Source organism: Dipteris shenzhenensis, chromosome 22, assembly GCF_047967505.1.
Source record: "Dipteris shenzhenensis isolate YYH24624 ecotype China chromosome 22, Dip_SZ_1.0, whole genome shotgun sequence".
NCBI lineage: Eukaryota > Viridiplantae > Streptophyta > Polypodiopsida > Gleicheniales > Dipteridaceae > Dipteris > Dipteris shenzhenensis.
In genome coordinates, this window is record NC_141617.1 from 26,050,984 (window position 1) to 26,064,527 (window position 13,544).

A 13,544-nucleotide genomic window follows, 5' to 3' on the forward strand; every position below is an offset into this window, starting at 1 on the left:
GGCTTGGAAAAGGGAAGTCCCCCCTCATATACTATACCCACAATGTAATTAAAAAAGGTAATATACATTCGCCATGATTACTCGATACGGTATTTTTTATAACTATACGACTAATTACATAGTTCAGCATACTATTCTCAAACCCACGCTCTAAAGTAAACCAAACGTACTAGATTCCTTCATTGTATAACTCGGTCACTGTTTCCTTATCCAGGTTGTACGAAAGGTGTGCCTCTTCTTACAAAAATGTCCAGCACAAAAGACGTATGTATACATGCATTAATAAATTTTCTCAGTAATTTAGTCTACTTAACATCATGCTACAATTTTATTCATGCATTCACTAGCTCTTCCAACAATTCAAACAAAAGGCTATACAAAAAATTGATGAAGAAGAGTGCGCCCTAAAGAAATAGAAAAAAGAGAGCAAGATTTTCTTTAACGATAAATAGATGAGAAGAGCAAACGTAGCAGGCATATGATCACAAGAATATATCTTTGGATTTGACTTGTACGAACAATACCATCCCTTGATGGCTAGAATAACATGGATTCTACAAGATAGATCAAGAGGAAGCGATGAACTCACAGATGGGTTAATAAAGCACATTACACAAAAACTATCCAATGGTCAGGAGCCTATAGATGACTTGTTACCCCGCACAAAAGCACAAGTGATACTTGGATAAACATACCAAGGGAATATCGATCTTTTGAATAACAATTTTGCACTTTGGGTTCAATGTCGAACTTGAAGAGCTTGCCGATTCGGACAAGCGAGCAGCTGACATCATATTAAAGCAATTCAAGGATGCATATGATCTACAATAGGGCCAATGTCCAATACCCATTGACAAAATAGCATACAAAGTGGACCCAGAATTTGCAGAGAAATACTATGGTACATCAGGAACAACCTTCCCAGAGCCGAAAAAGAAGACTGCTCCAGGTAAAATGCTGCCCAAGATAGTAGAACGTGTTCTTTCCAATTACATTTCGTCATATAATTATTTTAACTTTCACTCATACTTTCTTCCATTGTATGAACAGACAACACAGATAAAGAGCCTACCATGTCGAGCAACAATGCCACATCGGTAATGAATTTTATCTATTGCATCACTTGTCTACGGAATGGCAAAAAATGTATTGGCCAAACTACAAACATTGAAAGATGTTTGAAACGACACAAAACTATCCACAATCTAAAATGGTTAATGATGTCTAGAGATACACACCGTTTGAGAACACTTCAACGCGGAGATCTTAGCAACAACTTTGAATAAAAGAGAAGCGAATAACTTAGAATGTTACTACATTGCACGAGTGGACACAACGTTGAGCTCAAAGGGTTACAATAACATAAAAGGAAACCCTTACTACTTGAAGCGGAATAATTTCATTTAAGTAACAATATCATTTATCTGACTTCATTTTCAAACGTTCGGGATACAATTCATTTCGTTTATTAGAACAACAATTCTAATATTCTTGACATACGTTTTTATTTTATTTTAATTTAAAAATTATTGATTTAAATCCACTCATTATAAATTTCTACTTTCATTCTGCCTTTCCCCTTAGGCGGAATGAAAAAAAGAAAGAAAAAGAAAACCCATGCGATTTGACAAGTGGCTCTGATGTATAATTAATTCACAAGACATTTTGGAAGTTTTGCCATGTGGGAAAGAGGCCCTTTTCCTTTTCCATGTAGTATTCAACATCATAAGTTTGTACAGAGAAGGCACCACGCACCTAACCAAGGGCGGCTAGGGGCAGGGGACCCCACCTCAGGCCGGTGGTCCCTTATCCCTTGCCGCTCCTAGCTAGGTGGGGGGCGACGGTCCGCTGCCCCTAGCTGCACCTGGTTCGTGTAATGTGGCAATCTGTGTAAAACTTGCTGTGATAATATATATATATTTGTCTTTACGAACGAAATAGCTGGCTGGCCACATTTGTTGTTAGCTAGCGAATCGCTAACTCCAGTGCAAAGCGATTTTGACAGAAGGCTGTTGTGATGTATATTGGCATCAACGAATCCTTACGATATACAGATTTCGCTCTGGTATGCGCAAGGGCAAGCTGCTACCTATCGCCACTCTTCGACCACAAAACAGGTTGGTTTTCTTGGATCAAACTACCGTCGTCCTTGTAGATCTTACACGCCCATTTGTCTGTCAATATGCCCTTTCGCAAAACCCTGGTCGGATATGCTCATCCCAGATCGCACCAGGCCATCACAACCTGCATCAATCCAGCCGTTTCTGCACCCAGCAGGACGTCGCATCATACGCTTCTCTCTTGCGTAGATGTGGGAATGCCAAGGCTTTGGCCTCTGGAAAACACGTTCATCGAAGCATCATTCAAAATGGACTTGGGCAGAACAACTTTTTAGCGAACCTTCTTCTTCAGATGTATGGAAATTGTGGAGCTCTAGGGGAATCCATCGCATTGTTTGAAAACATGCGTCAACGGGATCGGTTCTCGTGGAACTTCCTGATTAAAGCATATGCCCTGCATGGGCAAGGTCACGACGCCCTGCTGCTTTTTGAGCAGATGCAAAGTGAAGGGGTCATACCAGACAAGCACATTTTATGTAGCATTATTTCCGTGTGTGCCAGCCAGGGAGCCCTGATCACAGGAAAACAGATGCACGTACGCATTTTAGTTAGTGGATTGGAGCCGGATGAAGTGGTGGGAAGCAACCTTGTTAACATGTATGGCAAGTGTGGCAAGGTTGATGATGCACGTGAGATCTTTTATAAAATGCCTGAACGCAGTACAGTCTCATGGACTGCCATGATCACAGCGCTTGCCCAATGTGGAATTGCCAAAGATGCCTTTTTCCTGTTTAACGAAATGCAACAGCAAGGTTTAAGACCGGACAGAATCTTATTTATCAGTATTCTTTCCGCGTGTACAGGCAAGGCAGCTTTGGTTGAAGGCAAATTGATACATGATTGCATTATTGAAAATGGATTTGACTCAGATTTTGTCGTCGCAAATGCTCTTGTGAATATGTATGGCAAGTGTGGGAGTGTGAAAGATTCTTGGAAGGTTTTTGACGAAATGCATGAACGAGACTTGGTATCATGGACTGCCATGATCGCAGTGTTTGCTCAATCAGGGCATGGAGAGGATGCCTTTGAACTCTTTGGCCAAATGCAACGGGAAGGATTTGTACCAAACAAGGTTACTTTCATCAACATTCTATGTGCATGTTCTGACCTCTTGGAAGGCAGGCAGCTACATGCTGCTGTTTTGTGCCACGGATATGAGCTGGACGTTGCTGTTGCAACAGGATTGGTGAACATGTACAGCAAGTGTGGCAGCCTGGAGAATGCATTGATTGCATTTGATAAAATTATTGGCCGCGATGAAGGTGCACTTGTCAGTATTCTTTCTGCCTGTGCATGCCATGGTGCGCTAGTGGAAGGCAAGAGAATCCATGCCTCTATGATAGGGAGTGGAATGGAATTGGACAACAATGTAGGAGTAATGCTTCTTACCATGTATGGCAAGTGTAACAGTTTAGATGAAGCACATAGAGTATTTGAGAGCATGTCCAAGCAGGATGTAGTCTTGTGGAATGCCATGTTTGCAGCATATGCTCAGAATGGACAAGGCAACGAGGCGGTGCACCTCTTTCGACGGATGCAGCAAGAGGAAATAAAGCCAAACGAAGCCACATTTATCTCTCTTTTTTCTGCATGCAGCCATACAGGCCTAGTGGATGAGGCCTGTTCTTGCTTCATTTCCATGAATCAAAATTATGGCATAAAACCTGTTTCAGACCATTATAACTGTGTGGCTGATCTTTTTGGGCGAGCAGGACAGCTAGATGAGGCCGAAGATTTAATTAGCAACATTCCACTACACCCTACTGTTGTGTCATGGTTGACCTTGCTTAGTGTCTGTAGAATGAAGGTTGACGCTGAAAGAGGTGAACGTACAGCAAAGCATGTGATTGAATTAGATCCAGAAAGCACTGCGCCGTATGTTATGTTGTCCAACATCTATGGGAGGGGGGGTGATGTGGAAAATGTTATTAATAGCATGAGGGAAAAGAGCCTGAATTTCAAGCAAGGTTACAGCCCGGTTCACATGAAGGGTAGCCTAGACAAGCTTTTAGCGAATGACATGACAAAGTCGGAAGATGAGGAGATACCCCCAGTATGGTACTGGGTAACTGAACACAGAGCGGGAAGCATACTAATACCAAGCCTCAAAGCAGCCATGCAGCATGGGTGATACCAAGCCTCAAAGCAGCCATGTGGCATGGGTGTCAAAAAGGTAACACATCTCCCATTATGACTAGAATTTGTTACTTTTAAGCTAGTCACCTAATCTTCGCTGCCATCTTTGCCAATGAATCTGCTGTCACAGTTTTTCATTACAAACTAACAAAGGAAAAAATCCCAATAAAGGTGCACTAGCATAGTCCTTGGTTTAAGATCTCCTATAATTTTCTACATCCAGTGCTGTCTCAACAAAATTATGGACAGGTTGATGCAAGGTGATTAGAGTTATTTAGATGTCATCCTTAGTAAATTGCCTTTCTAATATTTGTTGCATAGCCCCTTTGACAAGGCAGCCTGTGTCACATAGCAATTAAGGAAACATGCTGCCAACCTAAGCCTTATGGATAGAGTTATCGATCCAGTTCTTGTAGACCAAATTATTCCAGATTTTAAAATGCGGTTTTTCTCAACCCTGTGAATTTTCCCAAATCAAGGTAGTACACATATATTCTGTTTTGCAATGGTTATCTATGATTTTCTCAAATTCTTCTATGAGCTTCAGTATATTGTACATTGTAATGTTGTCAAAGCTTTATTGTGAAAAAGTAAGATTGTGACCAACTTCTATAATTGTTTCTATTCTGTCATGATGGTTTTTCTTTTCTAGGAATATGTCCCCCTAGCGAACTTTTATTTCCAAAATCCAATTAATTAGTTCCTCCCACTTGAAGAATCAATGACTAGGACCCCAAATTATTACGATTGAATTAACTAAAGTAACTTCAATGTGATCCCACAGATAATTCTAGGAATCTGAAAAATGGGGAAAAGTATCTATGTAGAAATGTGGTTTCAAATATGTTGGAGAACACAAACATAGGCTATATGCAGCAGAAGACTCACCTCAGTTAAAGTCATGATAGTGTTTCTTTTCTAGGAATATGAAAATGGGAAAAAGTATCTATGTAGAAATGTCGTTTCAAATATCATCTTCATAATGTTGGAACAATAGAGGGTATACGCAGCGGAAGACTACCTTAGGTTAGCCCAGGAACACACAATGGTATGTTCAAATCTCAAACTTTTTCCCTAATGTGTACTATGGATGTTAGATATGCTCAATGCCCCAACCTCTTGGTAACCACCAGTGGTCCAAGGTGCTCAAGTTGTAAGGGCCCCATATGAGGAGAAGCCATGTGTGAGCCCGGGACACTGGATTGATCCTGACTTGCATGTCAGATGAGGTCTATCAATGAGACCGTTGATGATAGAAAGGTGATTGTGTGGGAGCCCCTTATTCTTGCTTGGGCCTGGGGGGTCCAACGGCTCCTTTGGTGGGGGTTCGGGGATGGGAGCCCCTGAGGCGATGGTATAGGGAATATTTCTTGAATATTCCATGGTTGACTGGTTGGCTCCACCGACTAGGTTGATTGGTCGGCTCCATTGACTAGGTCGACTGGTCGATTCTACCGACTAGGTTGATCCGACTACCACCCTCATAGCTATAAAGAGGCGACCTCCCTGGTCCATTGTATCAGATCAGTTCAGATCAGATCAGATCTTCCAGCTAGTAGCTCTTCACCTAGTATCTGTCTAGATTGTCATCTAAGCTCCACTGTGGGAGCGAACGGGTGGACAGAGCCATCATCTGTACTACATCAGTATTAAAGGAAAATTTTGTTCCTCTTCAGTTTGCTGTGTACTCTCTATTCTTTGTTCAGTTTGTGTTCCACTGCACCGTGTAATTTAACATGGTATTAGAGCCCAGGCGGCTCTAAGGATCGAAGAATAGAAGAGAGGTGAGGGCTTGAACAGCATACGGAGTGATGGCAACAGGAAGCGGCTCGAGTTCAGCAGCTGCTGCTGCACCAACAATCCAAGCGTTGAGGATTCGCCCACTAGCCTTCATTGAAGGCTGGATGGTACGAACTACACTCTGTGAAAGTTTAAAATTACTGCTATTTTGGATTCATATGAGCTTCTGGAGACAGTACTGGGGATTGACCCAGAACCACAAGGAACCCCGGACCCAACAAATCTGGGGAGTATGATACCTCCTAATGCCGACCTTTTACGAGCTTGGAAACGCAGGAACTTAGATGCCCTGTGTGCCCTGGTTACAAGTACTACTGATAGTGTTTTGACCTTCATTCAGCATACATCTAAGGCAACTGTGGCCTGGAACATATTGAAGAGTCAGTATGAGACGTGAAATCAGACAAGGATCCAGAACTTGGAGAATCAGCTTGCAGCTGAGAAGTTTAATGAAGGAGAGACATCGAAGGCGTTCATAACCTGAATCCAAAATTTGCGTGACCAGATGGCTGGTACTGGGATACAAGAGACTAGCGAAGAGCTAGCTCGGCGGTGTCTCCGGATATGTCTACCAAGGTTTGATGGACTGGTAACAGCGCTTAACACTCAGGTGAGACCCCAACCATTGTCATTTGAGGAGTTCTGTGCTTTACTTATGGAGGAGGAATTGAGACTTAAAGCTCGAGATGGAGGCGGTAATGGGGATGTTGCGTTTTCTACCACTACGAAAGGCAAAGGTGGTTTCTCCACCAAAGGTAAGTCCTCTACTAGTGGTGACAAAAAGAAGAAGGGCGGCAAGAAGAAGTTTCAGGGAGAATGCTTCTACTGCAAGAAGAAGGGCCATGTGATTGCAGATTGCCGGGTCAAGAAAGCAAATGAAAAGAATGGTACCCTGAAGAAGACAGATAAGGGGAAAGAGACAGCTAACACAGTAGAAGCAGAGTTGGATCTATTTTTGGCCATTGAGGAAGAGTGTTCCTCAGTTCAAGAAGTTTCAACCACTGATTCATGGGTGTTGGATAGTCTTGCCTCCCGTTACATGACCTGCAAGAAGGGTCTATATTGTTCCATGCAGCCTCTACAAGAACCCATCACCGTGACGGTTGGAAATAATGCAAAATGCCCTGTTGAGGGTACATGTAGATTGGATGGTGGTGGTGAGTTTGTTTCTACAGAGTTTGGAGATTTTTGTAAGAGCAAAGGGATCAAGCGACAAACGACGTCACCACATACGCCTCAGCAAAATTCGATTGTTGAACGTTGAATGCGGACCATCGTGGAGATAGAGAGGTGTATGTTGAAAGGTGCTGGACTGCCAAACCATTTTTGGGCTGAGGCTATCAATACTGCGGTTTACATCCTTAATCATAGCTATACAAAGGCACTCAAAGGTAAAACACCACATGAGGCTTATAGCGGTAAGAAGCCATCTGTCTCCCATTTCAGAATGTTTGGATGTGAATGCTATGCGCATATACCAGACAAAGAGAGAAACAAGCTACAACAAAAAAGCACCAAATGTATCTTCTTAGGCTATTGTGATGAGAAGAAAGCCTATAAGTTGTATGACCGAGAGGCAAAGAAGATCATAGCGAGCCGCGATGTGGTGTTCAAGGAGCAGCCACATGCAGTGGAGGCAGAGAAGAGCTCTTCCACTTTATCATCAAGCGAAGAGGTAATTCACTACGGATCTGTCCCAGGAGCTATAAAGGAGGAGGAAATATCAGATGATGAAGGTATAAGTCACCAACCTGTTATTACACCACCGGAAAAGCCATTGCCGCGATGGGTAAGGCAGCTCTACGACCATCATAACCAGATGCCTATGTCTGTTGAGCAGCATGCAGATGGACCAAGGCGGTCTTAGAGAATCGAGGAGCAAAGGAGGGCTTCTGCTCACATAGTCGATATGGCCTTCATGGCTGAGATTATTGCAGAAGTAAAGGAGCTTGCGAGTTTGGAGGAAGCACTTGTAGACCGAGATTGGAAAAACGCTATGCAAGTAGAATATGACAGCATCATGAAGAATGAAACTTGGGAGCTGGTAGATTGACCACCTAACAGAAAGGTTATTGGTACCAAGTGGGTTTGGAATGTAAAGTACAAGGCCGATGGGACTTTGGAAAAGTACAAAGCCAGATTGGTTGCACAAGGATTTTCGTAGGTTGAAGGGTTTGATTTTCAGGAATCTTTCGCTCTGACTGCCAGAATGTCCACTATTCGCACAGTACTGTCACATGCACCCCTGCACTTGGGTGCAAGGTGACACACTGGCTACATCGACAAGTATATTATAATTCCCAGATAGGAGATTTTGTCGTATGCTGTGACCCCTTTGTGAGCCCTTGTCCAGGGACAGTCAGGCACAAGCTATGTAGGTCAGTCTCTCAGCTTTAGGTCAAGTCAGTAGTCAGTTCTTGTTCACTAGTACCCACTGTAGAACAGTAGGTTAAGTGTTTCCATGTTATAGTTTAGGTCTTAGCCTAGGTTAGGAGTCCCTTTAGGGTCCCCAAAGGCTGGACAGGTAAGCAGGGAAGGCAGCCTGCAAAGGCTGCCCAAAAACTCCCCTGGCAAATGAGCCAGGGAGGGCTTTTTATAGGCTGGTTGTAGGCCAGCCAGTCTGTAAAACAGACTGAGTCTGTAAAACAGACTGAGTCAGTCTGTTCACAGACTGGGTTGGCTCAGTCCAGCCCTATAAAAGGGCCCCTTGGCTGCCCTGTTTTCTCATTCAGTTTGCTCCTGCCTTCAGTCCTCCTACAGCTCCACTTCAACCTCCTGTGCAGCCCCTGAGATCCTCAGATCTGGCCCTGCTCTAGCCTCAGTCCCTTGGCCATCAGTTCAGCCTGATCTGAAGGTGACCACGCAGCACAACAGTCGGAGGTTTGGACCAGCAAACGGAGAGAGGTTTGGACACTGTTTCCTCAGCTTTCTCAGCTCTCTTTTGTTAGCACCTATGTGTTGGGAGTGTAGGGTGACACCTTAGGTGTAGGCCCGGGGCACTTTTTACTCCAACTAGTGGAGGTTTTTTCCCCCGAGCTTGGCAGGCACACTTCCATGTGACCTGCAGGGTGTGCTTAGCAAGCACAACCTTATCCATGTAAATGATGTGACTTTAGTCACATCTTTTGAATCAATCGATCATTCGAGCTTTTTGTGCTTGCTCTCTCCTCGTGTGTCTCGTCTTTGCACCAACAAATGGTATCAGAGCCTCGTTGAGCTCTTGCACCCAGCCCTGCTCCTGCTTCTACATCCCGTACGTACAACTCGAATTCATCCAAAGCTGTCCGTACAGTGCCGTACATTCCGTACAGGTCCGTATGTACCTGTTGCTCCAGAACCTGCGTAGTTGCGTTGACGTCGTACGTTCTGTACCTGCTTGCACTTGCTGTACCTGTTGCGTCATCGCCATTCCGTACATGCCATACGTGTGGTACCTGCACTTGACCGTACAACAACACTGTACAGTCGCACCTGTAGCCTTACCTGCGCCGTCGCAAGTAGTCGTCGTCGTACAGCTTGAAGGCACGTACGTGCTTGCCTCGTCCGTACCATCGTGTACCTACTGTACCTGTTGCAATCGTACCCGCTACAGTCGTACCTGCATCATCGTCCAGCGTTGTATCAATCTTACCTGCGCTGCCCGTACCAGCATCTGTACCAGCATCCGTACCTGCGCTGTGTTGAGTGACTGTAATGCACAAGTATTTTCGTACGATCGTACAGTCCAGTTGCAAAAATCCGTACTTGCACATCTGTACCTGCAGATCCGTACAGGGTTTCCTTCATCTGCAGGTGATCTTTGGCAGGCACATTTTGCAGACAGCCATTGTTTGGCTCAGTTTTTGGGAGTACATTTGGGGCATTTTGTTTGTTGCAGACATTGCAATCAAATTGCAGAATCTACTTCAGAAATTTGGGGCTTTTTTTGCAATCTTGCAGACAGATCTGCAGATTTAGTCCAAACATTTGGGGCTTTCTGTTGAAATTGCAAATTTTGGGGCTTTCTGTGCTATTGCCCCTTTCTGGTTGCAATTTCAAGCTCGAAATTTGGGGCTTTCAGTTTTGCAATACAATTTCTTGAAGAAATTTGGGAAAATTCTGTGCAATTGCAATGGCAGAAAGGGATGTTTTTGGATTGCTCTCTGTAGAAGATAAATTGGATGGGACCAACTATCCTCTCTGGTCGTACATGATGCGACATGTGCTTGTGGCCAAAGGTTTTTGGGGCATTGTGGATGGCACTCAGTTGCGTCCACATGCACCAACAAATGCTCCTTCACCTAGTTCAGAGGGTGAGTCATCTCGGATTACAGAGATATCACAATCACCTACTCCAGAGCAGAGTCGATGGGATGGCTGAGATGCCAATGCACATGCCTTGATTGCATTATCTGTTAAAAGAAGCATTATTCCTCACATCCGGTCATACAAAACAGCAAGGGCAGCTTGGGAAAATTTGGCAAAGTTGTACCAAGTCAGGAATGAAGCCCGTGTGGCATACTTGAAGAGGAAATTGGAGACTCTTCCTATGCTTGATGGTGATTCAATGGATGATTATCTCACGAAGGTAAAGGATTTACGGGAGCAATTAGCATTTGTGGATGAGATTATTCCGGATGCCTCGTTGGTTTCTACAGTGTTGCAGGCCATCCCCGACACGTATCAGAATGTGTCCACTACTATGTGGCTTATGATGAAGGGTAATCCCAATTCAATTACCTTCGATGAGCTTGTTTCTGTACTCTTGCAAGAGGAGCAGTCCAGATATAATAGGACCGTGATGCGTGTGGCTGATTAGGCTTTTATTGCCAGCCAGAAAGGCAAAGGTAAGGCTGCGTTTCAGGGGGGCAGCAAGCCCAAGAAAGATGCAGGCCAGCCATCTGGCAAGTATGAAAAAGAGGGTGATAAACCCAAGAAAAAGGGGAAGTGCAACTATTGCAGGAAGCCAGGACACTACATTAATGAATGTCGCAAGAGGCTTGAGAAGGAAAAGAGCAAAGGGGCCAGCATGGCAGTGACAGATAATGTCCCCAAGTCGGATAACAAGGAGGCTGCAAATTACACTTATACATCCTCTCATGATGAGGAATGGGCTTTTGCAGTGTTATGCAGTTACAATCTGTCTATTCATGATGCATGCCTATCTGTGAGTGATGCCAATGTATGGTATTTTGACAGTGGTGCTAGCAAGCACATTACCTCACAGAAGGATTTGTTTACATCTTATGCAGCTGGTTCTCATGGAGGCACGGTGACATGTGCCAACAACTCCTCCCATCGTGTGCAAGGAGTGGGAACGATTGTACTTACCGCAGCAAATGGTGGTGCATTTACACTCTTTGATGTGCTATGGGTGCCTGGCATCAAAAAGAATTTGCTTTCAGTTTCAGCCATTGCCCGTGGTGGCTTAATGGTGAAGTTTTTGGATGACAGATGCACGGTACGTGACATTAGTGATGGTGATACAATTGTGGCTTCTGGAATTTTATGCCACGGTCTTTACAGACTTGATCACTATGAGAGTGCTTTGCATGATGCTTTATTCACCACCACCCCATCATAGTTGGCAAATGCTGAATTATGGCATGCTCGATTTGGCCATCTCAATTTCAGAAGTTTGCTGCATTTACACAGCCATGAAATGGTGTCCGAGATGCCACACATACATACTCCGACTCGCCATGTATGCGAGGGATGTATCTTGGGGAAGATGCATCGCACACCGATTCCCAAAGATGGGACTGTCAGAGCTGTCCGTAGATTACAGCTTATACACAGTGATGTTTGTGGTCCTATGAGGACTCCATCTATTGGGGGATATCTGTATTTTGTCACTTTCATTGGTGATTTCTCTCGTTTCACGTGGCTCTACCCATTGAAGAAGTCAGAGATGTTTACAAAATCCAGACATTTTAGTACTTAGGTTGAGAATTATGCCTCAGAAAAAGTGGGGACACTTCGCACTGATAGAGGGGGAGAATACATGTCCAAGGAATTTCATGCATATCTTGCAGAGAGAGGCATCATCCATCAGTGTACCACTCCATACACCCCGGAGCAAAATGGGCTCGCTGAAAGGAAAAACAGGTCGGAAATGGAGATGGGTAGATGTATGCTCAAAGGCAAAGGTTTGCCCAACAGGTTCTGGATGGAAGCTCTCATGTGTGCAAATTATGTACTTAACAGATGTCCCACAAAGGCCTTGCATAATCTCACCCCCCACAAAGGCCTTGCATAATCTCACCCCGTATGAGGCATGGCATGGTAAGAAGCCTTCTGTTGCTCATCTCAGAGTATTTGGTTGCTTGGCCTATGCACATGTGCCACAGCAACATCGTACTAAACTTGTTGATAAGGCTCTCAAATGCATTTTTGTGGGGTACAGTGTTGAAAGCAAAGGGTATCGGCTGTATCATCCATCCAGCAGGAGGATTATTACAAGCAGGGATGTCATTTTTGCTGAGGATTCCACTCAGCCATTGCTGTCCTGTCAAAAACAGCCCGATGTCTACTCCAGGGATGTGTTTGAACAAATGCTGCCCATGACAACTGAAGGTCCCTCATTTTCAGAACATTCCAGTTTGATTCCCCATGCTGTTACGCAGGCCAGTACAGCAACTAATCAGCCTATTGTGGCTGAACCACATATGCCTATAGATGAGGCAAATATTGACCAGGCAGTTGATGAGGAAAGGACAGCCATTCAGTCATCCAAATGGGTGCCCAGGTGGCTGATTGAAACATTACGGGACAGCAGGTTACATACTCCTTTACCTGCGAGGACTCGTGCAAAATCTCATCATGCATGTGGGTTGTTTACTGATTATGCCTTTCAGAGCACATGCAGTGATGAAGAACCTCTGACATTTGAGGATGCTGCAGAGGACAGTAATTGGATGGCAGCCATGCATTCAGAATATGATTCCATCATGCAAAATGAAACATGGCACTTAACTGAATTGCCTCCAGGCAAAAAGGCCATTGGTACTAAGTGGGTCTACAAGATTAAGCGGAAGGCTGATGGTTCAGTAGACCGCTTCAAAGCAAGACTCGCTGCGAAAGGGTATGCTCAGCAAAAGGGTATTGATTTTGATGAAACCTTTGCCCCTACCTCTTGCATGACCACTATCAGATGCATGATTGCCATGGCAGCCCATCATGGATGGCAAGTACATCAGTTGGACATCAAAACAGCGTTCCTACATGGAGACTTGCATGAGGAGGTTTATGTTACACAGCCTCGTGGATTTGTGCAGGATGGACAGGAACACTTGGTGTGCAGGCTTCGCAAAGCTCTGTATGGCCTTAAGCAGGCACCTAGAGCTTGGTATGAAAAGATACACACATATTTGGTTGCCCAGGGATTCAGCAACAGTCCAACTGAGAGTACCCTCTATGTTAAAAGGACTCAGGATGTTTTTTTGGTCATTGTTTTATATGTTGATGACATGCTGCTCATAGGCCCCAATGAGCAAAATATTGCAGCCT

At 44.3% G+C, this 13,544-nt stretch overlaps 2 protein-coding genes across 3 annotated transcripts in view; both read left to right on the plus strand.

Moving 5' to 3' along the window:
• Positions 1-1,950: 1,950 nt before the first annotated feature.
• Positions 1,951-13,544, plus strand: part of LOC147887934 (pentatricopeptide repeat-containing protein At5g39350-like) — a 55,972-nt gene continuing 44,378 nt past the window's right edge. For both annotated transcript variants that reach the window (XM_087393696.1, XM_087393695.1), the window contains exon 1: positions 1,951-4,293. In XM_087393696.1, coding sequence (XP_087249822.1) covers positions 2,068-4,251 — 2,184 coding nt within the window. In that variant the 5' untranslated portion in view covers positions 1,951-2,067 and the 3' untranslated portion in view covers positions 4,252-4,293. The remainder of the gene's footprint in view (positions 4,294-13,544) is intronic.
• On the plus strand, positions 10,168-13,365 carry LOC147887935 (uncharacterized). Its single transcript, XM_087393255.1, has 5 exons — positions 10,168-10,348; positions 10,493-10,794; positions 10,855-11,496; positions 12,386-13,136; positions 13,313-13,365. Exons 1-5 carry the CDS (start codon positions 10,168-10,170, stop codon positions 13,363-13,365), a joined length of 1,929 nt encoding a protein of 642 aa, XP_087249381.1.